This window comes from Cervus elaphus, chromosome 33 (assembly GCF_910594005.1).
Source record: "Cervus elaphus chromosome 33, mCerEla1.1, whole genome shotgun sequence".
NCBI classification, from domain to species: domain Eukaryota; kingdom Metazoa; phylum Chordata; class Mammalia; order Artiodactyla; family Cervidae; genus Cervus; species Cervus elaphus.
In genome coordinates, this window is record NC_057847.1 from 30,165,755 (window position 1) to 30,193,199 (window position 27,445).

General features: G+C 41.7%; 1 protein-coding gene across 2 annotated transcripts in view; it reads left to right on the plus strand.

Moving 5' to 3' along the window:
- The window catches only part of LRP2 (LDL receptor related protein 2), a 176,544-nt gene that overhangs the window by 136,953 nt on the left and 12,146 nt on the right, over nt 1–27,445 (plus strand). For both annotated transcript variants that reach the window (XM_043894725.1, XM_043894726.1), the window contains 20 exons: nt 25–195; nt 1,286–1,512; nt 2,804–2,981; nt 4,037–4,233; nt 4,927–5,172; nt 6,008–6,136; nt 7,047–7,166; nt 7,733–7,849; nt 8,430–8,546; nt 9,401–9,538; nt 11,951–12,073; nt 13,518–13,646; nt 16,641–16,772; nt 17,678–17,809; nt 19,245–19,388; nt 20,875–21,040; nt 22,618–22,746; nt 23,997–24,217; nt 25,003–25,179; nt 26,634–26,753. In XM_043894725.1, coding sequence (XP_043750660.1) covers nt 25–195; nt 1,286–1,512; nt 2,804–2,981; nt 4,037–4,233; nt 4,927–5,172; nt 6,008–6,136; nt 7,047–7,166; nt 7,733–7,849; nt 8,430–8,546; nt 9,401–9,538; nt 11,951–12,073; nt 13,518–13,646; nt 16,641–16,772; nt 17,678–17,809; nt 19,245–19,388; nt 20,875–21,040; nt 22,618–22,746; nt 23,997–24,217; nt 25,003–25,179; nt 26,634–26,753 — 3,113 coding nt within the window. The remainder of the gene's footprint in view (nt 1–24; nt 196–1,285; nt 1,513–2,803; nt 2,982–4,036; nt 4,234–4,926; nt 5,173–6,007; nt 6,137–7,046; nt 7,167–7,732; nt 7,850–8,429; nt 8,547–9,400; nt 9,539–11,950; nt 12,074–13,517; nt 13,647–16,640; nt 16,773–17,677; nt 17,810–19,244; nt 19,389–20,874; nt 21,041–22,617; nt 22,747–23,996; nt 24,218–25,002; nt 25,180–26,633; nt 26,754–27,445) is intronic.

Genomic DNA, 27,445 nt, shown 5'->3' on the forward strand with positions numbered 1-27,445 from the left:
GACATGTTGTGTTTGTTCCAACAGGCACGTCTACTGGGCAGACTGGGGTGACCGAGCATACATTGGGAGAGTAGGCATGGACGGAACCCTCAAGTCTCTGATTATCTCTACCAAGATCATGTGGCCCAATGGCCTCACCATTGATTACACCAATGATCTACTCTACTGGGCAGACGCCCACCTGGGTTACATTGAGTACGTACATAGAAAAGAATAAAGCAAACTGCATAACTCTTCATTCCAAACACCAGGGTTGTGTGTGTGTATTATTCCTAGGCAGCTTCTAATTGGCCTGTTTGTTGAAAGTTACTCTGAGGTCGCTTCTAACTAAAGTGCCTATAGGCAGTTCGCCGAGCTCTGAGGCATGGTACAAGAAAAAGAGTGTGAACTTTGAAGCCATCCAGATCACAGTTTTGTCTTGGTGCTTTTACTTCTTACACTCCTAAAACAGCAGCTAGTAATCTCTCCCCTATGGTAGTCAGCCTAGTGCTCAACTCATCTTAATTTCCTTATCCCTTTACTTTGCCCTTCCCTTCCAAATATGTGATAAATAGACTTGGAAGCATTATACTGTTCAATGAAGAATGCTCCTTGTAAAAAATGTAATACAAATTGTTGGCCAAGCAATATGTGTTTATTTCAGAGACATTGCTAATTATGGCATAGTTAGACAATGGTAATGTCTTCTGGGTATTTATGAACTAGTACCCAGATAAACAGCCTATTGCATGCAAAAAACAAGATCTTTAAAAATTGTGTCATTCTGTTAAATTTATCTTGAAAAAAATTTCACTTGAGAAAAAATACTCATAAAAGTGTCTGAGTTCACTATGTAGAGATCATGTAAGAACTGAGAGAAGAGATCAAGACTGCTTTCTGGTTTATGAATTTTTAAAAAAGAAACAGATAATGACTATGTTCTGGTCATTTGTCTGCAGTCTTAGCAACAGAGATCCAAAAGATTGACCTCTGGTTTTCCTATGCCTTCTTTAAGTTTTCATAAATTAAGATATTTTGGAAAATTTTCTGACATCCCATGGCTAATGTTATCAACTTTTGTAGTTGCTAGATCATTCCACCTTTTGTGGGAGTTTTAGGGTCTCTGCCCAGATTTTTAAATATTAAAGTAACAATATTCTGACATAATTTCCTAGCCAAATTCCACGATATCAGTATCTCTAGAAGGTAGCACTTTCTTCATTGATTTGTTAGCTCCTCTATCCTTGAAGGCATTAGAGGAGAGGCCTGATCTTCACTGAGTCACTCTTTCTTCCTCTGACCCTAGGTACTCTGATCTGGAGGGCCACCATCGGCACACGGTTTATGAAACTGGCACGCTCTCTCACCCCTTTGCTATTACCGTTTTTGAAGACACCATTTATTGGACAGATTGGAATACAAAGACAGTTGAAAAGGGAAACAAATACAATGGGTCAGATAGAGTGGCGCTGTTGAACGTAACACACAGGCCGTATGATATCCGTGTGTATCATCCTTACAGGCAGCCATTTGGTGAGTAGTTGACTCAGAAGTTTTTGCACAGTTACTCAGAAGTTTTTGCACAGTTACTTTAGGGTCTTGTCCAAGATGCTTTTTTTTTTTTTTTTTTAATCATTAGTATCATAATTTATACCAGAAATGGTGTTACTTGTTAATGTTTTCTATGAAACAAATGTTAGGAGTTGAGGGGATGGAAATTAAAGGTATAGAGTTTATTCCCCTCTTTCTGGAAAAGGCTGCTGCTGATTCTTTTTCACAGTACCTGCTATATTCTTAAAGATCTTGGGTTTTTTGTTTAAATAAGAATCAACAGTTGTTATATGTTGCCTTGACATTTCAGTCCTACTTTAGAAAGCACCTTTGAAAAATAAAGACTTTCCTGTATAACCACAATAAATTATAACGCTTAAGAAATGTATTATAATCACATGGATATATTTATAAGAATCATTTCTTTACTAAGATCAATCTACTGAAATAATGAAAAGAAACGCTTAAAGGAAAGTTATAGTAACCATAAAATATCATTTATTAAATGGCTATTTGCATTTGATATCTAGCCAAGTTCTGGAATATTCTTTGGGGATAGAGTGAATTTTGTGGGGCTGCTAGATCATGTTGTCTTAATAAACTTGGAAGTTAGGAAATATATGATAAGCATAATTTATGGTTAACGTATGATAAACTTGGAAGTTAGGGAATATGAGAATTGGCAAACTATTTTTTTCTGGAAGGTAATATTCTTCATATTATTTAGCAGAAGTTCAAATTCATCTTTACCTCTGAGTGGCAGTCCAGAAAATTAGTATAGATGTTGCTCAGTTTACCTGTCAACTTGATTCTGGGCCAACTTCTGTTGCCTGTATCCTTAGGATGAGAGAATATAGCATCTGTTGGAAAGTAAAACTTTAACTTAGGTTCCGGGTGCATGCTAAACCTCCCACTTGCTCTTCAAGAACTTTCTTTTTTTAATGGAATGTGGGATCTAGTTCCTTAAACAAGAATCAAACCTGTGCCCCCTGCACTGGGAGTGTGGAGTCTTAGCCACTGGACCACCAGGGAACTTTGAGAGATCTTTTCTAGCAGTGAGTAAGCCTCACTTCTGCACATAAATCAGTTTACAGTATCAGCATCAGGGTTGCTAACACAGCTCTACCATATGTCTTCTTTATGAACTTTTTGAAAAAGCATGTATCTGGGGTAATGATTTTTTTACTAAGAGGTGATGAGTTTTATGTGGCAAGTAATCAGTTCGTCCATGCTTTAAGTGAATGAACATATATTTTCTCCCTTCTTTCGCTAGTGGCTAATCCCTGTGGTACGAACAATGGTGGCTGTTCTCATCTCTGCCTCATCAAAGAAGGAGGTGCTGGATTCACTTGCGAGTGTCCAGACAATTTCTATACCGTCCAGCACGGTCACAGCACCCAGTGCCTGCCCATGTGCTCTAGCACCCAATTCCTGTGTGCCAACAGTGAAATGTAAGGCTTGCTCCTCCCTCTCCCCACTGCCTCCCCAGCCTTTGGACGCACATTGAACTTCAAGGGCCCTGGGGATTAGAGTTTTCTAATGAACAAGATTTTGGCTAATTAACATGGCTCATTTGGGATGCACCAAGACTATCTCCAACTGTCCAACTTCAGTCTGAGGTCTCCAACTTCAGATAATTTCCTCCATGAAAGGAGGCATTTTAGGAACCAAACAGTTATACCCAGGCATGCAAATGTTCATATCTGTAACAAGGAAGCAAACTGTGTGTGTTTTATTTTTAATGAGTTGCCCAAAGTCTCAGGGTCAAGAATGTACATAAGTGTACACTGAGAAACGGCCCTTAGGAACGATACAATTTCCCCATCTTTTTCAAACACATGCTGGCCTAGCTCCTCAGTTAACTTTGCTAGAGGATCGGGGGTCACACAAATCTATTTTTGATCATTTGTATTTGTTATGAAACACAGTCACAGATTATTTCCCTCACAGTAGGTACGGCCCTCGATGACTGGGGGTTCAGAGTCAGAGAGTGAGATTAAGAGGAGGTGTTATGCAAACCATAGCATCTAAGATTCAGTGGCCGATTATTTTGATGATTGAGTGAAGAATCCTAGATTAGGAATCTAGCATACCCCATCACAATGTAGACTCTCAACAAATGGTAGTGCCTCCAGCTTCCCAGCCCATAGCCTAATATCATCTCTTCCTCTGACTGATAGCTCTAACCATCCATCCGTTACCCAGAACCGCAGCTCTGAACACACACTTACTGTTGGCTGTGGCAGGAATTTGGTCATCATGCTCAAAGCACTTTTTCAGCATGTGGTAGGTCTTAACACACCTGTTCTATCTAACCTAGTTATGTTTTCTCTGAAGATTATGCCACAGTAACAAAGGTTGAATTGATCCTCTTCTTGGGCCATGATAAAACGCTTGCATATCATTGCTTGAAATTCAGCTTTGCCTTCTTCTCTCTGGATGGTCATTGCCTGCTCCTCTAACTGCCTGTTGCTTTGCTAAGAGAAGCGCTGTTTCCTTTGTGCAGGTGTATTCCTATCTGGTGGAAATGTGATGGGCGGAGAGACTGTTTGGATGGTTCTGATGAACCTGTCACTTGCCCGCAGCGCTTCTGCGCATTAGGAATGTTCCAGTGCAATGATGGCAACTGCACCAACTCACACTCCCTATGCAATTTGCGTCAGGATTGCCCTGATGGGTCCGATGAAGACCCTGTGCTTTGTGGTGAGTGGAATCACTTTCTACATTCTTTGCCCACTTCTGTAGTTGATTATGTATGATCATGGTTCAGTGGGGGTTTTCTGAATGTCATATCAAAATCTGGTCCAAAATCCTGGGGGAGGAAAAAGACAACTCAGAGTCCATCCCACATCTATAAGTTGTCTATTTTTGTGGTTCTTTGCCGTGTACTGTGTATAGAGTCTTCTTTAAGAGCTAATATTGAGGGTGAAATCAGGGATTCCCACATTTTAAACAGGGACTCTCAGTTGTGATATTTATTTATGTCTCCAGTTTTAAAAAGCACCTTCTCAAAAAAAAAGAAAAAAAAAAAAACTCCACTAAAACCCAAAAAACAACCCTCCAAAGTAAAAGTAGCACATCAATAATAGCAACAAACACAAAGTTTGAAAACCATTGTCCATTAGGGCAACAGGTACCAGAAAAAGTGAATTTAGTAGGCTGTCAATCCTCATCCTCTAATGTTACACGCAAAAAAAAGGTCTTTAAGAATGTAGGAGATGGTAATAGTCAATGGACTATCGGCCCGTGTAGTGTTACTGGTTAGTAATAAGTGCATTAGGCCATAAATCCTCTAAAAGGAAAGTATCGTGGAGTTCTACGGGATCCGTTAGTGTAAATTAGGGGCTTCTGTTCCTGAAGCCTTCCAAACTGATAACCAAATGCCACCGCTTGCAGAGCATCACCAGTGTGAGTCCTACGAATGGCAGTGTGCCAACAAACGCTGCATTCCGGAATCCTGGCAGTGTGACATGGAGGACGACTGTGACGATAACTCGGACGAGGACAGCTCCCACTGCGCCGGCAGGACCTGCCCGCCCGGCTACTTCAAGTGTGCGAATGGCCACTGCATCCCGCAGATATGGAAGTGTGACGTGGACAACGACTGCGGAGACTACTCAGACGAGCCCTTGCAGGAATGCTGTGAGTTCTGTGTGCGGGTCTGGCCTGCGAGCAGCTCCGTGTGGCCGGAGAGGGAGTGCAGAGCTCCTGCTGTAGCCCTGTGGCATGCTCCCTCTTCGCTCTCCCCAAGAATGCACGCTCGGCCTGCAGCTGGAACCACACCCCTGGGGCTCAAATGGCGGATTCCTGGTCTCTGCCCACGGGATGTCTAACTACAGAATATGATAAAAGAACTTACATTTTTATCTCGCACCTTCTGTTTTGAGCCTCAGAGAAAGCTGGTGAGAGACAGAGAAGGTCAATGAGGGACCTGAACCTCATGTGAAGTGATTTTTTTTTTTAACTTCAAACCCAGTAAAAAAATGTACCAGGGTACCTTTTCCCCCATCCCACCCCATTTCTCGCCAGCAGTCTGACCACAACATAAATGAGTGGTAATGACATGTTGAGAAAACCTAAGGTCTCTATCTTTCTACTCTTAGTGAATAAATGACACCTAAAGGAAACACAGGCTTCCCAGGTGATTCAGTGGTGAAGAACCCACCTGCCAATGCAGGAGACTCGAGAGATGCAGGTTTGATCCCTGAGTTGGGAAGATCCCCTGGAGTAGGAACTGGCAACCCACTCCAGTATTCTTGCCTGGAAAATTCCATGGGCAGAGAAGCCTGGTGGGCTACAGTCCATGGGGCTGCAGAGAGTCAGTCACACGACTGAGCAACTAAGCACAAAAGAGACACAGTTGCCAAACAGACAAAGTCTGTTTGGTTGATAACACGGTCACTGTGGAAAGGTGTCTTTGGTTTCCTGGCAGGACCACGACTTACAGTTCGTGCTTTGCTCCCTCCTGTCTTTTCAGTGGGCCCCTCCTATCGCTGCAATAACTATACAGAATTCAGCTGCAAAACAAACTACCGCTGCATCCCGAAGTGGGCTGTGTGCAACGGTGTCAACGACTGCAGGGACAACAGTGATGAGCAGGACTGTGGTAGGAGGGGCGGCCCGGGAGCGGGGAGGGATGAGCAGATTACTCGGAGGGGAGGCTGGGTTTCCCATGTCATCCTTCCTTTGTTTGCCTCTAATAACATGCTGCATTTTACAGCGATTTTATAGGGATCCCAGCATTTTACAGGGGTACTGGGAGGTTCATTTATATCATCTTAAATGAAATCTTTCCCCAAATGTGAAGATATTAGGAATTTGTGTAATTTCTCCCAAATGGGAAATTCTTATTTTACATTTGACAAGTTTGTCTTATCTTACAGATTGATTGAAATGGATGGGAGGGAGGAGGTAGAGAAAAGATTTGATATGTATCTCTAAAAAGGATGTTTCAGAATCAGAATATTTCTTATTTGGAGGTTTTGATATTTCGAATGTCTTTCTGACCTTCCACATCTTTTGTGTTTGGCAATATAGAAAGAGTCTACGGACAAAAAAGGCCAAATGAATTAATGGAATTTTCCAAGGTTAGGCATATTCTCTAGCTTAAAAACAAAGTGTGTGTTGGGTTTGGTAGGAAGAGAGGTAGGAAAGATAATGAGTTATTTTAATAACACTGAATCTAATCACCTAAAGACAATGTAATGGACATGTTTTGTTTGCTGGCAGCATCACTTAATTTTCCTTTCCAGGCCTTTGTTGCAAATTACAAGCCAGGGACCAAATCATTTTTGGAACTGTTGCTACAAAAGAGAATGGATTTAGTTTCAAATAATAGGATAGGTTCAGTTTAGCCTAAAGAGGAGTATTGACAGTGAATGTGGCTGGCATTCCTCTTTCTGGGAGTTTCAAGACTATGGTAGCATAAGCCTCAGACCATCTCACAAGAGCCAGTACTGCTTTGGCATTCCTTGCCCGTGGGCTTCTGAAGTATTTGCAATGACTGTGATTTGCAGAGTCGATGACATGCAAACCTTCTGGGGAATTTCGGTGTGCAAATCACCGCTGCATCCCTCTTCGCTGGAGATGTGATGGGCAAAATGACTGTGGAGACCACTCCGATGAGGAAAACTGTGGTGAGTGTTCGGGGTCCTTCTTTCCCATGTGCCATTGGAGTGGTGATGTCTGCTCTTTGTAACTCAACTGTCAATGCCATCCTCAAAGGGGAGGATGATGGCTGTCTGATCTCTTGCTTTCTGACTGGTACATTTCTACTTTTCATCTTCTCCTTAGCAGATTGTAATCACTCTCTAGGAAAAGAATATCTATGCAGGTATATCTTTTGTCTGTTAATTTATTTACACTCAACAACATCTTTTTTTCAAAAAGAACTTGAGGTGATTTACATCATTGCCTTATGATATGTGTCAATTTCAGATTAACTAACATGAAATATACTCTAACTTTAGTCTCCTTTTGGAAATGAGAAAGTATGGGCTGTGGAGAGAATCAGGGTGCTGGTCTCACCTGCAATTATAGCTGACTAAAAACAGACTTACAATTGAAGTGAAAAGTCTATTTTTGCAGGTTGGATGGTCTGGGACTTGGGGCACAGGAGGGGTTGGGCACAGAGGACGCTTAGGCCAGTCCACTGTGTACGACTCCTGGTGCCCTCCAGTGGCCACGTGGCTTTCCTTTTCAGCCCCCCGGAAATGCACAGAGAGTGAGTTTCGGTGTGATGATCAGAACTGTATTCCTTCTCGATGGGTCTGTGACCAAGTCAACGACTGTGGGGACAACTCAGATGAGCGGGACTGCGGTAACTGTTACAGCAATTTGAGGGGCTTCCCGTAGAGTCTCGTACTAGGATCAGCATATTGGAGGGGAGTAGGGAATTCAGTATTCTTTCTTGGGAAATCCCATGGATAGAGGACCCTGGTGAGCTACAGTCCATAGGGTCACACAGAGCTGGACATGCCTTAGCCACGAAACAACAGGGACTTCCAATGTGTGTTTGTAAGGTTTTATAGAGTAAGATGATTTTTGTGTATTTTAGGTAATATATAAACCTTAGCATGACAGTACCTTCTTCTCTGTACTTTCTATGACTTATGATTACCTTAGAGCATTCTAGATCAATAATAGGGGAAAATCACAAGAGAGTTTTTAAAATCTCATTTTAGCTAGAGGAGAGATTGGTACCTCCATCTCCATATCTTGAATGGGGAAGGTGTAACTTTTGAGAGTTTACTCACTCACTAACCACAAGTTGTGGGTTTGTTGTGAGCCAGTCACTGGGTATGGATAGGAATGTGATAGAATACTTACTACCCTCCACAGAGCTAGGACTTGTCCGAGAATACCAAGGCACCTTCGAAATAACATTCTTTCCTTTTCAGAGATGATGACCTGCCGTCCGGGATATTTTCAGTGTGATAGTGGGCACTGTGTTTCTGAACATTTGAAGTGCAATGGGTTGGCTGACTGTCACGATGCCTCTGATGAAGCCAATTGTCGTAAGTTTCTAGACAATTGGTATGGTTATGGCTGTTTAGACCCATTAGCCACCGCTTCTTAGATTGAAAGGTCATAGATATTTTCTATTTAGCAGTCATTGATAATTATCAATTGACATGGAGCTTGAGTCATCATGTCTATATATTTCACAGTTGTCATTCAAGTACATTTCACTAATAATATTTCAAATAATATATATATATATAGAGAGAGAATATATTATGTCTGTGGTGATGAAAGTATTTATATATTATCAACTACTCTACAAATCATTAATCAGATAAAACTTGGCAGGAAAAGAATATTCAAGCAATGAATAAATGGGTATTCAACCACATTGAAGTTCTAGCATTAAGCATTTTCTGAATTGTAACAAAGGGATATAAAATTGTTTAAAAGTATAAAGCCTATATGATCATTTGTATTTTAGTCTTTTTGAACCACTGAATAAATATTAACTATTGATGCTTATCTATGATGGATTTTGTTGATCATGTGGTTGCCACATCTTAAAACCTTGGTTTCCAAGAGACTTTAAATGTATGATAGGAAAAACCAGTGCTGGCACTGCTGAAAAGTTTCACTTACCTGAAAAAGAAAAAACCCAATGCTGTTCATAGAATGACTCATGTCATTAAATATTGGGCTTAGTCAATTATCCTTAAGAAACATTCCATCAGAATTTCAGATGGTTTAAGGCCGCAGTACTTGTGTGGTTGAATCAGGAAAGAGCAGGCTATAATGGAACGCTTTATATTAGGAGAATTCTCTCTATAAAAGGAGAAATATCCAACTAGCTTTCCAGAAAGTATCTTTTTCTAGTAATTTGAATATGTCTCCTCCCCACCAACAGCCACCCGCTTTCCCAATGGTGCATACTGTCCAGCTACTATGTTTGAATGTAAAAATCACGTTTGTATCCATTCATCTTGGAAATGTGATGGTGATAATGACTGTGGAGATGGTTCCGATGAAGAACTTCATCTGTGCTGTGAGTGAGAGATTGAGGGGTGGTGTTGTCAATGTTTCTTATGTGGAGCATAAGTGGGGGGACATTTGTACAATTTTCGTGTTGTTGGACACATGATCTGATTAGTGCACTTTCACTTGGCCTTCCTGCTTAGTTTTCTTCTTGGGACATGAGAAAGTTGGGCAGACATCCATAGTTTTAAACATTTTTGTGGCCTTTGAAAACAGTGTCCTCAAAAGAGATTGTTGGAAAACCAACACGCATAAATAAAGGCAGGTCTGTTGTGGTCAAAGTCTGAGTTACGGTGGAGTGTGTATCTCTCCTGCTCCACCCCACTTTCGGTGCCCCTCAGAGTACTTCTGCCAAACCCCTGGAGCTTCACAGAACCCCTTTAGGAAATATTAAAACCAGTTAATCTTTAAACTCACTTCACTTTACATCCTAACTCAAGCCCATCTAATTCCTTTCTGTTGTATGATGCATATTTATTTTTTAAATCAGTCAATCTCAATGTGGGTACCCATCTGAATCCCTTGGGGAAAAGTGCTTTGGAAGCACATGCTCTGGTCCCACTTCAGGCTTAGACCTATCAATGTCCAAGGACATTTTGGGTCTGGGCAAAAATATACTGAAAAAGCTCCTTAGGTTTTAATTTGGTCTCTTGGTTGGAAACTACCGATTTTAGCAAAGTGAATGAACATAAGTTTGTTTTGATCATTTTGCTCCATGCCTTGAGTCATTGGAGATCTCAGGCATCATCTCTGTTACTAAGAGAGTCAGTATCACCTGGGGACCTGTTAGAAACACAGATTCGTGGGCCCATCCCACATCTACCCAATCTGAATCTCTGGCAGTGGAGGCCAGCAGTCTCTGCATTAGTAAGCTGCCCACCCACCTCCCCAACCCCTCCCTCACCCACCAGGTGATTCAGATACAAGCCAAGCTTAAGACTGTCACATAAGTAGAAGCCCTCCAATCCTCTTGAAACTCTTAATTCTTAGTCTCATTTAGCTGTAATTCACTTCTGAGGTTCTCATCACCTCTTCTATTCAATTTCCTAGATTCCCCACTATTAATTTTAGCCCTCATTATTCAATTTTATGATTTGACTCTAGAAAACAATATATCAGAATATTCCTTCCATCAAGAGAATTTAATTATATTATATAATTAAAATATAAATTAAATTATATTTTCCCAGTGGCACCCCAGTATTTCCCTTGCCACATCTTTTCTTCTAAGGAACTAACAATAGTTTGTTTTGTTTTTCACTTGCAGAATCTTGAAAAAGACCTTAAACATGTGTAACTGTCAGATAAATCCTGGAAAAGTTGTTTCCCACTATAAGATAAAGTGCCCATAGTTAGAAAGATTGAACTTTGGGGAGGCAGAGACACAGCTACATGAAAAAGTGATCAGCGCTGTTTTATAATGTTACATTTGCCTTTCACCACATATAATCCTTATGAAGTTCTATTAACAATACTTCCAAGAACCAGCTTTTACAGCTGTTCTTTTTTCCCCTCAACCTCATTAAAAATCTCTCCTCTTGCTTCCTGTGTGTGGTACCAAGGCAGAAGAAAAATCAAACAGCCCATGTCATCCATGGGAAAGAGGAAAACACCTGTGTGTTGGGTTCTGAATGCCTGGTACATGCATAGAGGATCATGTCCCTGTTCCAACCAAGGGCCCTGGGTTTTACCTGTAGGTTCCTCACAGGGGCATGAGCATCAGCCAGAGATCTAACTCTGGGTAACAGAATGAGTCCGTGTTTGCTTTGAGATGTCAACTTTGAAAGTAATAGGTGAGGAAATTGAGGAAGGAAATTCCATCACAGTGTAGAACTTTAATGAGAAGACTTCATTTTCTGGACTGTAGTCAGAAGGACGAACAGTGAGCTCCTGGCTGTTAGGATGAGAGTTCATGTATGGTCCTGCTGGTCTCTCCAACCTCCCGGCCACCGTTGTCCTCCTCACTCTGTGCTCCAGCCACAGAGATCTTTTATTCGGGTCCAGAAGCCTGCCATCTTCTTCCTGACCCAGACTTCCCATGTGAAGCCTCTTCTGATCCCTCCTCCCCTAGATCTATATCAGATCTTCCCAGGAGATGCTTTCATTGCATGTTTCCTTTGGGGCCCTTACCACAGTTGTAGTTGAATGGTTAATTTGTGAAGTTCGTTTCTCTGCTAGAATAAAAGTCCCATGAGGATAAGGACTGTGTCTTTCTTTTCCCCAGTTGAACCTGGTATGTAGTGGAGCACCAGGGTGTCAACGAGACTCTCAAGATGTGTTTGTCGACTGGTTAATCAAATAAGCCAATAAGGGGCGAATCAAGCAAGCCCAAGCCTGGTGCTGGCAACAGGAGTGTTTTTAGATATTGACCCTTATGTTCTACTCTGAACATAAACTTTTGCTTTTTCATCTTGTGTTCTAGTAAATGTTGCCTGTGACTCACCATACCGTTTCCGGTGTGACAACAATCGCTGCATTTATCGTCATGAGGTGTGCAACCAGGAGGATGACTGTGGAGATGGAAGTGATGAGAAACAGGAGCTCTGTAAGCAAAAGTCAAAAGGGAGAAGGGAAAAAGAAAGGCCCCCAATTGTCTGAAGTCCACAAAATGTCCCTCAGGGATTTCAGTTTGTTCTATAGAGGCTTGAGTTGTGCATATGACTGCAGATCTCCATGGACATTGTTTGCAAGACTCCCAAACACACAGTACTCAGGTGCAGCCCATCCCCATTCTTCCTGTTTCATTTGAACCAGAAGTTGGAAAGTTCCTTAAGGAAGTGAGAACAAATACTAAATAGTGGTTTGAGTCCCACTTGAAAAACTACTGGTTTATCTCTTTTCAAAGATGAGGTTTGGTCACTCTTCAGCCTAGAGCTTCTAATTGTTCATCTAGGGATGGGAACTTCTCAATGTCCTGCTGAAAAGCTCATGTTGAATAAGGCAGCACTAGTGTTCACAGGGCTTATCTAATATCCTTCTTTAAAATGAAAATGCATTTCCCAGAAGAGAAAAATGATAGATTATTTTACGAGATAAATGGCTGCATTTAATATTTTAGGTATTGAGAAATCTGTGCTTTTCCATTTTGAGACTGTTTTCCATCTATCCATTGAAGGAAAGAGCTGATTAATTTTCTGGGCAATTTAATTTACCTAGAAAAAGTCAGTGAGGAAGGTTATTTATCCTGAGTCCAATTACTTTTTTCCTAAATGGATATTATCTGGGGAAATTTAGATAAATGCTTTTCTATTCTCTATTCCTTATATTGATGTGGCCGTAGAATGCTTACTGCCAGTTGCCATCCTATGTCAGGCAGACTTTGATCCTATTGCCATGTTCAAGTTTGTACCCTCCCTCTTCTTCCCCTTTTTGGGGCAGGATGAATCAATGGTTATAACATTGTTAATATGTTTGTTTGAAGCATAACACAAAAGAATGAAAACCTAGAAATAAAACCTTTTTTAAAAACTGGGGCAGGTTTGCCTTTTCCTCTTCTGTTTCCACTTCCTCTATTAATCATGCCAGATATTTGTAGGATATGATCAAATCCCAGAGTGGAAAAAAGGGATAGGAAGCTAAAATTCTTCCCATGGAGGAGGATGTTAGAGGAATCACTGCTAGGCATCACAGTAGATGAACTGCAACATTTCAGTGGCTTATACCAGCAGAGGCCTAAAGTTTGAGGAAGGTCAGGCAGCCCCCTTCATCCTGTATTAAGCCATCCGGAACGCATAGTCTTCAAGGTTGCTGAGACGGGAGAAGAGAGAAATGGAGGAAACAGTTTCCTTACTTCCTAGGCCTGGAAGTGACAGATGTCCATTACGTTCATAGTCCGTTGGTTGGATCTGCCCCCAAGCTAACTGCAAGGGAGACCAGGAATTGTAGGGAAGCACCAGCTTATTTGTGAGAAACACTGTCTCTGCTAGAGAAGGAAGCATCTTGTTTCACAGAAGATAATGTTTTGACTTGAACTTATTCTTAAATTATAGGTGTAGCACCGACTCCTAGGCCTTGTACACCGGATGAATTTAAGTGTAGCAATGGGCGTTGCATTCCACAGCACCGGGTGTGTGATCATGTTAATGACTGTGGTGACAATTTCGATGAGATGGGATGCAGTAAGTAAATAATTATTTTTGTACTTCATGGTAGTAACTCAGGTTACCTTACTGAAAAATTTGCAATAACATAAACAGTAACCACATTTGTCTTTAGTTTACATGCTGTGTTTCTTTATTGAATACTTTTTCTATATCAGACATTGTGCTGAATACTGCATGGACTATTTCATTTTATCCATGTAACAAACCTGTGAGTTAGGAATTGTTTATGTCTCTGTAACTCTCTTTTAAACAAATGAGGAAACCACCCTACAGGTTAAATAAATTGGCCGTGTCTCCCTGTCATTAAGAAATTGAGTCAGGATTTGAACTCTGGTCTCCTTAGCTGCAAGGCACATCCTCTTCCCAGTTCACTAGGTAGCTGTCAGCACCTTAAAGCTGTTTATTTTGTTTCTTAGTTTGCACATTTTTTTTTCCATCTTAAGCCAAATGCAGTATCTTTGGCACAGAGGGGAAGAGTAGTTGGTAAGAATGGAAATGTCAGGACATTCTTAGTGGTCCAGTGGTTAAGACTCTGTGCTCCCAATGCAGGGGGCCTGGTTTAATTCCTGGTTGGGGAACTAGATCCCACATGCTGCAACTAAAGATCCCATATGCTACAACTAAGACCTGGCACTGCCAATTAATTAAAAAAAATTTTTTTAAAAGAATAGAAATGTCACAGGAGACCTTGGAAGGAACACTTACTTTTAAGAGAGGATTTTTGTATAGGAAAAGTGTGATGTACACAAACAAGGGATGATTCTAGCTTAACGTGAAGTGAATGTTGGAATGGCATGCTAATAATTTGCCCTTTGGTAGTCCTGTATAGCATTTATGAAATGCTTTCACATACACTCTTTTTTTATATATGTAATTTTTATCTATTTATATATTTTTGGCTGCACTAGCTCTTCATTTCCATGCGGGGACTTTCCTTTAGTTGTAGGGGGAGGGGGCTACGCTTCATTGCAGTGTGTGGGCTTCTTGTTGCAGTGGCTTCTCTTGTGGAGCACAAGCTCTAGGGTGTGTGGGCTTCAGTAGTTGAAGCTTCCAGGCTAGAACACAGGTTCAGTAGTTGATTGTGGCACATGGGCTTAGTTTCCCCACGGTATGTGGGATCCTCCCCGACCAGGGGTTGAACCTGTGTTTCCTGCATTAACAAATGGTTCTTCACCACTGAGCCACCAGGGAAGCCCCACATACATTCTTTAATTTGTTACTCAAGTTAGCTCCGGGGGATTACTGCTGTTATGTCTAAAATAAAGCTCAGAGAGTTTAAATAACTTGCTTGAGGTCACACAGAGTGGCAGGGGCAGAATTGGAATAGGCCTGGGACTCCAGACTGGAAGAACTGGCTCCCACTTCCTCTGCCACTAGCTGTGCCGCTTAAGAGTACATACTAACATTGCTAGGCCTCAGTTTCTTTTTAGGAAAAAGGAGGAAGTTCTTCAAACCCTACAAGTCTGGACTTGGTAACATGAGTTAGCTTCACATGCTTCCAACTTCCTGGGCTTTGATAGCCTTTTTCTGAGGCCCCCTCAAGGATTTCCTGGCAAAATTTTCTCCTGGGTGGGTTACAAAGGAAGATGAAGAACCAACCATATTTAGTTGATTCGCCATTTGTTTCACATACTTTCTCAATAGGATTGGAGTTTTTGACATAATAATGTGACTTAAATTAAATATTTAAAAGGCGTAAACATGAGGGAATTTGAACCGAGAGGTTGGTTTGGGTTCTGATGCCTGGAGACTAACTGACAATGTGAATGGTTCCAGGACTTTGGGGTATTTCCAAGTTAGGCTTGGGTCAAGCATTGGTTTCTCTCTCAGTTGCCTATGCAAATGAAAAGGCTTAAAATCAGCCATAGTACCTTTTCTTTTTAAGGTAACTTCCTTGCTGAGGAATTGTTTGTTTATATTTTTGGTTGTGCTGGGTCTTCACTGTTGCAGTGATTAGGGGCTGCTCTTGTGGAGCGTGGGCTCTAGGCTCGCAGGCTTCAGTAGTTGCCGCTCGAAGGCTCTAGAGCACGGGCTCAGTGGTCGTGTAGCATAGCCTTTGTTGCCTCATGGCATGTGGGATCTTCCTAGACCAGAAATCGAACTGGTGTCTCCTACCCTGAAGGCAGGTTCTTCACCATAGTACTTCCCTCCCCCCCCCATTTATTTTTATTAGCTGGAGGCTAATTACTTTACAATATTGTAGTGGTTTTTGCCATACATTGACATGAATCAGCCTTGGATTTACATGTGTTCCCCATCCTGATCCCCCCTCCCACCTCCCTCCCCATCCCATCCCTCTGGGTCTTCCCAGTGCACCAGCCCTGAGCACTTGTCTCATGCATCCAACCTGGACTGGCGATCTGTTTCACACTTGATAATACACATGTTTCAATGCTATTCTCTCAGATCTATTCAAATGACATAGGTAGCCCAGGCATTAATGTGGTATGGAGGCAACATTTCTTTTCAGATATTAAGCGGATCTGTGATGGAATTCAGTCTTACTGCATTGGGCCAGTTTGACTAAGACATAGAATTCTCATTTTAAATACCAGTTCTTGGGTGCTGCTCATCCATTTGCTTTCCTTTTCATTTCCTTTTCTCCTCCTCCTTTTCTTTTAAACAGGGTCAATGCCTTCTATTTATATGTGTGTGTATATATATGCTATATATACATATATACACACATGAAATGTATATATTATATATATGTAGAAATATATACATATATATAAAATCTGGGCTTCCCAGGTGGCACTAGTGGTAAAGAACCTGCCTGCCAGTGCAGAAGATGTAAGGGACATGACTTTGATCCCTGGGTCAGGAAGAGCCCCTGAGGAGGGCATGGCAACCTACTTCAGTATTCTTAACTGGAGAATCCCATGGACAGAGGAGCCTGGTGGACTACGGTCCATCTGTAGGTGTTCTTCTGATGGGCCACTTGAGTGTTCACTTGTGCTTGATCTGCTTTGCATCTTTCATTTGTAATGCTTGGATTTTGCATTTCAGATAGAGGAAAAGACAGATCATGTGCTGAAAATCTGTGTGAACACAACTGTACTCAGTTACGTGAAGGAGGATTCATCTGCTTTTGTAGACCCGGATTCAAAGCCGATAGCATTGACAGAAACCTCTGTGAAGGTAGAGTATATTTCCTCCAATTCCTATTAGGAGAACCTTGTGCTTTTTAGGTTCTCCACTCATTTCCTTTTATTACACATGGTTTAATTCCCTTCATGGGGCTGAGCTCATGCCGGTTGCTTTTTTCCCATGCTCTCTTATCGGTGTCTGGCATAGCACTGGATGATCGTTCACCTTCAGTAATGTCTGTGAAATTGATGTGATGAATGAAGGCATGGGTGATGATGGCTCCTTATTGTATCAGTGTGTGAGATCAAAATTTCTTTTTAACAAACACAAGTCTGCCTTTCTTCAGACAATACATATTTATTACACCCCTCCATATGTCAGACTTATGTAAATGAGTTCTAAGATGGGACACTTACCAAGATGGTAAATATCAAGTAGGATTTTAGGTGTATTTGGTCATTTGAATTTACTGTTCCTATTTCATGATGTACCATACTCAGATGATTAGAATAGTTCTTTTGAGGGCTGATGCCTAAGAACTCAATTGAAAAAGCTGAATCAGTGCCGCCCCTTCCTGGAGCCACTTAGCAGAAGGGAAGTGGTACCAAATACCAGTGGCACAACAGCTGCTTCCCCAAAGGGAAAATCTTGTTCTGCTGTTGTACAGAGTCAGACTGCTTCTGTTTAAATCTGGTCTTTGGGACTTTGGGTTCAATAACAGTCCATACCTGAGAGAGTCGTTTTGGAAGATTAAATGAGGGGAAAACTTGAAATGCATGTGAAATAGTATCTGAAGTTTGGTCAGTGTTCTGCAAATGTTGGCATCATGACTTGTGTTCATCTGCACTTTTCTCATCCTTATTGCTTGTGAATATGGATTTAAACAGAAGCAGGATCTCTAAGGAAGGGATGGGCTCTGAGCAGATGTTGCCCACTTGGTTTTATTTTGCCTGCAGATGTCAATGAATGTATGCAGTTTGGGAGTTGTCCCCAGATCTGCCATAACACCAAAGGGAGTTACGAGTGTTCCTGCGCCGAAGGGTTCACATCGCTGAGCGACAGATACGGAGAACGGTGTGCGGCTGACGGTATGATGCGCTGACGGGGTATTAGTCTGGATTTAGCCTCTGTTCCACCTGGATAAAAACTAAAAGAGTGGACAAGATATGCCTCTCCGCAGGATTCAGACAACAAATGCTTCTGTGTAGGATGGTGGTCAGCAAAGCCTTCCACTCCACTGAGGTCAAGGTTTGAGGTCCAGTAATACAAAATAGGTCACAAAACACATCCCATTCAATGGGTCATAGTCAGTTTGGGCAGATCAGGAACACTCTGTTGACAAATCTTTTTTTTTTTATTGTTCATGGACTATTGATCACAGACAGAAAGAGTCTGGCTTATTCACGACATCAATCATTAGCTCCGCATTTTTGGTTAATGCCAGTATCTGTGAATCAGGCCTGAGTGAAAGCAGAAATAGAGACTACATAAAAATGGCAAAAGAGAAAGTCAGAAGTATCCAGTCCAGATTTCCAGAGTTCTGATATAAATCAGCATATCTCAGTAAAGGAGTCTTTATAATCTTATGGATATGAATTTAAAGTTTGTAATTGAGTTTAAGGACTTGATAAGAAGGCGACATTTTTATTTTGCATATTAAGGGTAAAATGACTGTTCAATTTCTTTGTACAAATTGAGTTTTTGTACAAAGCATACATTTGACTAGCATACTTAAATATTTTACCCTCTAAGCATTTTTGACTCTGAATGCAAACTAGGGTGAAGGCATTTGAACAGTTGGTGTGGTAATTAAGCAGCAAATTAGAAAATCTTCAACTCTTTTAATCAAAGAGATGACTGAAATGAGAAATTTATGTAAAACATTATATCAAGATAAAGGAGATATATAAAACGAACTTTTAAAAGTTACTTAAATTGGGTTTGATTGACATTACGCAAGTAAATTAAAAAAAATTCTAGACAGTGTATCTTGGAATAGTCACTATTTACATAGCTGCTTTAACTAAAAACAAAAAAAGAAAACAAGAACAAGCTGGTTTTTTGTCATTAGCTAGAAGCTAAATTGGGTCATGGAGCTGATTACCTGCTAAAAGAATCATTAAAATCTGTCAGTAAAAAATGAGAAATGAAGACTTCTGAGTAAACTTTTAGTAAGACTCTACATATTGAATTTCTTCTGTGAGACTGAATGTCTACAATCTTATTTGTTTTATTGTCAGTGAAAAAAAAAATCAGTGAAAAAGAGGTAACTATCCAGGGATCTCAGTCTTTGCTTTGCTTTAAACCGTTATCTAAAGAACTGATTATATCCCTAAACAGAAATGGAGACAAGAATGTCACAGATTTTGCAACCCAGTTTATGGTCAGCTCCACTATTAGCAGAGTTCAGTTCCTAGAAAAATGTGTGTGTGTGTGTGTAAGGACAGGGAGGATATCTGCTGTTTTATAACCTAAATTCAGGTAGAATTCAAATAGATTAACCAGCCCTTCTTTTGTTTCCAGGTAGTCCTCCTTTGCTGCTACTGCCTGAAAATGTGAGAATTCGAAAATACAACCTCTCATCTCTTCAGTTCTCAGAGTACCTGGAAGACCAGGAGCGCATTCAGGCTATGGATTATGATTGGGATCCGGAGGGCACAGGCCTCAGTGAGTATGAGCCCTGGCATCTGTCAATGATATCAGTTGAATCCCCTGAGTGATAAGGTGTTGAACTTTGGGGAACTGATTTTTAATGAGTAAGTGCTGTTGCCTGAGTGGAAGAGGGTGCTCCTCCCACCCGGCATGCTCCAGACCATTTAGCGTGACCATGTGTCCCAGCCTGTTTCCCCCTTAACCTTCTCGCATCTCTGGGGACTGTCCTTTCAGGACCGCCTCACATCCCTTTGTTCACTCTCTCCTTGTCTTTGCTCTTGCCAAGACTGTTCTTCCCCACCGCTGTGTGGTTGGAACATTTCTACTCAAAGACCCAGTGCAAAGTCACCACCCCTCTGGTATCTTTGATAATCACGGTTCTGTGAACCTGTAGCATTTTATCCACATTGGATTGAGTTTACAGCTAGTTGTCCACACATCTGTCTCCCTACACCTTAACCACATACTCTTTGGAGACAGAGATTGAATCGAATTCATCTCCACATGCCTGGCATCTGACCCAGCATCTAGTTTAGTGTATGTGGTGGGTAGTTGATGAAGGAAAAATGAGTGATACTTACTGCTAAGTCTCTTATGGTTCTGTATGGCCTGTGGGAGATGGTTGTTGGGCAGAAAAACTTATATTGTATGCCTGTCTCCCTCATCTACTGGCTTTATGACCTTAAATAATTGTGACAATTCTCTGGATCTCTATTTCTTTTCTGTAAAATAAGAGCAGTAATCTTGCTCAGCCTGACTCCCTTTGAGAGTTGTTTTGAAAGTCAAATGAGATGATAGATATGAACATGCTTTGCAAACTAACTATGTAAGATTTATTATTATTGTGTTTTCACATTTCATCGTACAATGCAGTAAACTTTTCAAGAATGGTTCCTACCTAGAGAAGTGTGTGCCCTGAAAGGCACAGTCTTCCTATGCTTTTAAAAAGAAAATGTTAATTTTTTTGGCCACAGTATGCGTCATGCGGAATCTTAGTTCCCTGACCAGGGATCGAACCCCCATTCCCTGCAGTGGAAGGCTAAGTCTTAATCACTGGACCATAGGAAAGTCCCTTCCTATGCTGTTTAAAGTGCCTGCTATTCAATATCTTAGTTTATACATAAAATAAAACTTCTCTTCTACACAGCTTCATTATTGCCAGTATGATCCTAGTTAATCTATATATTCTTTTTTTGAAACTAGAACATGATCTTAACGAGGGTGAACAGGCTCTTGGCTGAAATGTATTTTAATGAATTACCGTTAAATAGAGATGACTAATTATCAGTAGGTTATCAGTTGAAGCTTTTACAACTAGTATCTCAAGTATGATAGATTTTGAGGTTTGATCTTAGTGGTTTCATTGAACTCTCAGTATTACAGGAACACTGGGGAAGCAGGGGCATCAGTGAATGCACAGTACTTCACCTGATTAGACTCCAGGTCTTCGCTTCCCTGATGCTGGTTACACGCACCTGATCCGTGTGTCTCACCTCCGCAGGTGTTGTATATTACACTGTGCTAGGGGAGGGCTCTAATTTCGGTGCTATCAAACGTGCCTACCTTCCCAACTTTGAATCTGGAATCAATAATCCTGTGATGGAAATTAACCTGGACCTGAAATATATAGTGCAGCCTGATGGATTAGCAGTGGACTGGGTTGGAAGGTAAGTGTAGCTTCATTTTCTTCTGCCTGTTCTACTTTCCTGGTCAGAGCTACCCTCTGCTCAGCTTGGCACATGAATTGAATTGACCTAGATTATGGGTGCACTCAGCCTCGGGGGCAGCTGAGTGATGCCTGGACTTACTCCTATCCCAGCATCTGCCTGTGCTTACCCAAAGGGGTAATGGGCTAAATCTTATCACTTCCTATATTCTGTGTGCCTCAAAAATGTGGGGAAAGCCCCAAGGTCAAGATTTTATATTCTATCTAGGAGAGCATTTTTGGCAACAGAATTCTGGATTCCAAAATGAACTTTCAGTATGGAAGCACTGCTCATTCGGTGAAGAAATGGGACAGCCTTGCATTCTACCAGCAAAGCAGTTGAGGGGAAACACTTTCCTTGATGCTGATTATTTTGAGGAGGAACAGTCCACGCATTGTGTTCCTAGCAGGCTGTGTTATCTGAACAGATTGGAAGTTTGACTTTCCTGTTTAAGGTTTGGGTTTGAGCTAAGAAGGGTGCTCTTCTAGAACTTCAGGAACCAGAGCCAGTTTAAATGATGTCTAAATAAGAACCTTAAGTAGGTTTATCATCAGATAGATTCATGAGGGGCAAACTCATGTGGAAGAAACCTTCTTCAAGGAAGAGCCTTGGGTTGGAATAACATTTACAGGAAAGCGACTACATTACGATCAGAACTCAATCATTTCTAGAATCATTATGTCCTGCTAATGAAGTAGTAGTGGAAAATGTTTGCTGTCCTCTGAGACAACAGAGAGTCATCTATAGCATTAATTTTCACCTCTTCACACACTTGTCTAGTACTCCTGGAAGACTTGAGCATCTCTGCAGAAGTTAGGCAGGTCCCACTGTGCCTGCAGGATAACAGGAGACTCATTTCAGCAACTCCTGTCAGGAAACAAGACCTCAGAGAGTCACGAACTGGCACCTCTAGACTTTAGCACCCCCTTCTGAAAACCATCCTGGCAATGGCAGATCTTTCTTCTTGTTTGAAGTTTTACCTCTTTCTCAGCCTTAGTGAATGAGTGAATTTAAGAAAGTACTGCTGCTCTTTCTGCTTGAGACTGAGGCCTGAAGCCTGAGGAATAAGGGCAGGGCGGCTTTGCTGAGTTTGCTATTTTGAGTGGCTATTTCCACTCATCCTTGAAGCTGATGCCAGATTCCTAATGATTCTGGTGGACTCTTGGCTGAGGAGGAAGCTGACTCTCAGGCAGTCAGAATGAAGGGCCCACAGCCTTCCGACTCCTATCTAGAAGCAGTTGTCTCATAATCACGCCAGGTGTGAGGGTCACCATCATTACCAGTCCTGGCTGATACAGCTGCTTCACTGAATAGCCCCTTCACCCCACACCCCATCACTTGTAACTTCCCTCAGAGGTCCCCTTGGCTGAAGAGACTGGGGCATTCCTGAGAGACAGAGGTTGTGCTCTCATCACTGGTGTCTGAGTAGCTGTCTCGCTGGCCAGAACTTCCAAACTAAATGCTCTCATCTTCACACCTCTACCCCGAAAGTCCAGTCTAGACTTCACAGTTGTTTAACTTCGTCTCTCTAAATTCAGGCATATTTACTGGTCAGACGCCAGGAGGCAACGGATTGAAGTGGCTGAACTTGATGGAAGGTACAGAAAGTGGCTGATTTCCACTGAACTGGATCAACCAGCTGCAATAGTTGTGAATCCCAAACTAGGGTAAGTACTTGAAGGAGTCCTTAATGTTCAATATTTTCCACTGGGTTCTGAAAAAAATTATTTTCAATAATTTTCAATTATTCCCAATTGTACTGAAGTTGTCCATGGACTTTTTTGAGTGACAGCTATGACTGTTTTCAAGAACTATAATATGCCCTAAAGATCATTTAGGACCAAACAGGCTTCAGTAGACAGACACTGTGTATGGGGAAGGGTTTAGCCACATTTTTCGACACCGCGGTTTGTCTAAAATCCACACATTTCTCAGCAGAATTTAGGGATTGACTAACACCTGATGATTGGTTTAGACTAGAGATTGCAAAGTGGTGGCTGATGGGCTAAATATGGCCCATATACTTATTGGACTTGAACTTCAGAGCTTTAAGTAAATGTAGTTGATAGCATTACATATTTAAAAGATGATTTATTTATTTATTGGCTGCATCAGGTCTTAGTTTCAGCACGTGGGCTCTTTGTTGCAATGTGAGGGTTTCTTTATAGTTGGGGGGCACAGGCTTAGCTCCCCTGAAGTACGTGGGATCTTAGTTCCCCAACCAGGGATAGAATCCAAGTCCGCTGCATTGGAAGGTGGATTCTTAACCATTGGACCACCGGGAAAGTCCTGATAACATTAAAATTAAAAAAAAATATATTTGTATTTCTGGTTTGAAAAATCAGAATAACTGGTAACCTTACGTGGATATGCCTTCCTTGACTCAGCGTTGCCTGGAACTCTTAGGCTAGGGCTTGGCTTAATGTGGTGCTTGCCCATCACTCTACGTTCACAGCTGCCCTGCACCATGCATTTATCTTGCTTGCCTGATTCTTTCTAGGTACTTAACGTGGTGTAATCCTTGGTTTACTCAGTTCTTCTACAATCCAGTATTAATTGGATGCAAAATAATACATTTTCAAAGAGTTAGGATGAGGAAAGGAGTCTTTTATTTTTTTTCTCAGATAGATTCCAAACACAGGATAGTGCCTTCTTAAACAGTGGGCATTCAAGAAACAGCTTTTGTGATTATATATATTGAAGGGTCTGGATATATATCCTAGGACAGGACTGTCCAGGTTGTATTTGGAATGTGCAGTTCTCATGAAGGAGAGCTCACAGATGCGCCAGCTCCTCACTGTCTCTCCCTGTCCTGTGTAGATATAAAAGTAACATCCTTTAGGACCCAGGCCTCTTTGAAAATCAGTTGGTTTTTCCACCTGATGAAATGCTGCCATGAGGAAACCTTCTGTTACAGGTTTATGTACTGGACTGACTGGGGCGAAAATCCTAAAATCGAGTCCGCTTGGATGGATGGGCAGCGTCGGAAAGTCTTGGTTCAGGAGGACCTTGGTTGGCCAACAGGCCTCTGTATAGATTATGTGAATGGTGACCGGATCTACTGGAGTGACCTCAAGGACAACATTGTTGAAACCATCAAATATGATGGAACCGATAGGAGAATTGTGGTAACTTCAGGTTAGAAATTTCACTTTCAATTTCATATATTAATTAATGTGTTTCCAGTCTCTTCGCCCCACTTTTCCCAAGGAGGAATCCTAATCTTAGGAGATGGTTTATATAGTTTCTTTGATACCATTCTGCCCAGCTCCCAGCTGCTGATTCAAATGCAAATGAACCTGTTAGGAGTTCTTTCTTGTATCATAAAAGTCATTTTTGTATCATAAAAAAAAACTGCTCTTGGCATCAGATGTTAAAATAACTGTTTCTTGTTAGGTTGCCCTGATAGAGGTGACGATCCTATGTTACAGTGGTTATATCCAGGTCTAACTCCTTCTAGATACATTAGTTTTTAATGTGCTAAATTTCCTTTTATGCAAGACTGGAAACATTTAGGAGAGTAGCATTTTGTTTTCTTGCCTAAATTCTACAGACCTGAAAAATCCAGCACGTATCAAGTTTTCCTGATAAGTGGTAGCTTATGTTTAAGGAAAAAAAATTCTCGGCCATACAAATTGTTTTCTAAAAGTAAAATAAAATCAGCAACTTGAAAGTGAGTGAGTCCTGTATAATTGGTGTCAGCCTGTAGGCATTGATCCAATTTAATTTCTCTTATCTTGATCTCCTGGCATGGCAGACGTTCATGGCCATGTGCACAGAGAGTCTGTGAATGTTGCTGGAATTTTAAGGTGTTGCCTTAGAGATTGATTTGAGCAGCTTGACTTCCAACCTAGAAGTGGAGCTTGGGTATCTTCTTTTCAATAACCTTGTTTTGTTTTTGCTTTTTCCTTGTGGGTGAACAGCGGTGAACCCTTATAGTCTGGACATCTTTGAGAGCCAGTTATACTGGACATCTAAGGATAAGGGAGAAGTGTGGATCCAAGATAAATTTGGGCGAAACAAGAAAGAGAAATTGCTGACAGTGAACCCTTGGCTTACTCAAGTTCGAGTCTTCCATCAACGGAAATATAATCATTCAGGTAGTCACAAACCTTATTTCAAATTAATGGCTATAGTCTTTCTGGAAAATGGTGGTGGATAATAATAGCTGACCTCCCTGTGCTGGAAAGGTGTGTGTGTGTGTGTGTTTTAACCATTTTGACTAGAGAAAGATAAAATTGGAGACAAAATGAAATGATGCACACCATCAGCAGATATGAAGTAAAAAGCCTTCAGTCCTTGTTGTTGCTTGCAGTGTGGGAATGTCCTCTTAGGCCACAGAATCCAGTATGGGTTAGACCCCTGATAAATGTAAGTGGGGTTGACAAGTCACATAATAGGTGTCAGGGACATCAGAAGTCTTACCCACTCTTCACAACTGCAAGGTCAGGCTAGTCAAGTCATCCCGAGCTAGGCACGCCTTAGCTTAAAGCTTGAAGGATGCATTTTTACATTCTTCCTTCTTATTTTCTTGGTTCTGGGTCCTGCTTCTTCAGGTGGTGGTGGTGGTTGTTTTGTTGCTAAGGTGTGTCTGACTCATTGTGACCCCATGGACTGTACCCCATCAGGCTCCTCTGGCCATGGGATTTCCCAGGGCAAGAATACTGGAGTGGGTTGCCATTTCCTTCTCAAAGGGATCTTCCCGACCCAGGGATTGAACCCGTCTCCTGCATTGCAGGCAGAGCCAGGGGCAAATGTTCTAACTCATCCTTCATCGTTGTGTGGAGTAATGTGAAAGGGAAAGGACATTTTTGAAGTGAGGAAAGGAACTAGAAATCTGCCCAAGTCACTGAAGCAGTAGATAAGCTTTAAACCCAGAGATGCTTTTTAAACTTTATTCCATTCAACCCAAAGCTCAGCAATTTTCTATTCTGGTCCAGTTGTCAGTAAACCCAGTTCCAGCCTGAATTCTATGGCTGCGTGTGAGCCCTATCCCAATTCGATTTAAATCTGGATTTCTGTGACAGGGCCTCAATAATTGTAATAAAGGTGATGCTGATAATCATAGCTGTAAATTCCCTAACCTTACAAATAATGAAACTGAAGCCCAGAAGAAAAACTTCTCTTTGGAGAGCAGGGGTGAAAAAATCACATCCACTGTATGCTTTGACTGGATCACACTTTTGGATCTATCCAGATGTGGATATTGACAAACCTTGATATAACAGTGGAGTATTACTGACCTTTTGAAATATCTCAGGTTGCTTAGTGCTGGCTTGCCAGGGCCATAGGGGATATAAGTGATGCCACTAGAAAATGTGAGGGGCGCAGAAGTGGGGTGGAGGGCACAGGGAGGGACAGCGCCGTGTTGGTGAGGGAGCAGGGGAGGGTAGTGTAAAGGGGGTCAGTTGTCAGGTGTCACGTGGCCTAAAGGTATCAGGATGCTGCCTGAGCTCAGACGTCGCCTGACCACAACTCAGTGGATGGACATGCCCCTGGTTGGAGCATTCATTCCCTCCTTGGAAACTAATTGCTGTTCTCATCTGCTTTCCAGTGCCCAACCGCTGTAAAAATATCTGCAGCCACTTGTGCCTTCTGAGACCTAAGGGATACACCTGTGCCTGTCCCCAAGGCTCCAGATTTCTAGAAGGGAGCGTCACAGAGTGTGATGCAGGTAGGGATGCTGCCTGGGCAGCCGTGGGGGCTGGGGGGAGCTCCTTTGCCATCTTTAGTAGATTCCCTTACCTAGGCTTCACCTTTTTCAGGAGCCTGAAGAATCCCTGGGTACTGGTCTCTTGCAGAAGAGAGTGGGGGTGGCTGGAAGGAAGGATGGGAGATCTGGAAACTATGAACAGAGCTGAGTGGGACTGAAGGGGCTAAACGGGACTTGTGTCCCTGTGATTTCTGAGAATTGTTTGCCAAAATCTGTGGAGATTTACATCCAGTGCCCCTAAATCGACTGTTGTGTTGTCTTATAAAGACATTTTGAAGAGTGAATTTTCTATAAGGCCTCATCCTCCAATCTGCCCCATATTGGATCCCAGTCACCCCAGAATCTATTCAGCCCTATTGGGAGTTCCTCAAAATGGAAAACCAGGCTCCAGAGGTTGGGGGGTGGTGCTTATCCCATACGGAGGGGAGACATAGAGTTCACTCTTTTTCCCATTTGCTTACTTCAAAGTTTTGACAACTGGAAAAGGGCCATGTTTTAAAATGTACTTTATGCTGTTGACAGATGGAAGCTGAAATAAATAAGCAGTGGTTTAATTCTCATCCCAAATGCTGTAGATGACCTATTCTTGGCAAGACCTTTCTTCAGTGACTTTATTAACGAGTTAAAAAGCCGTAGTTAGTAACTAGTTAGTG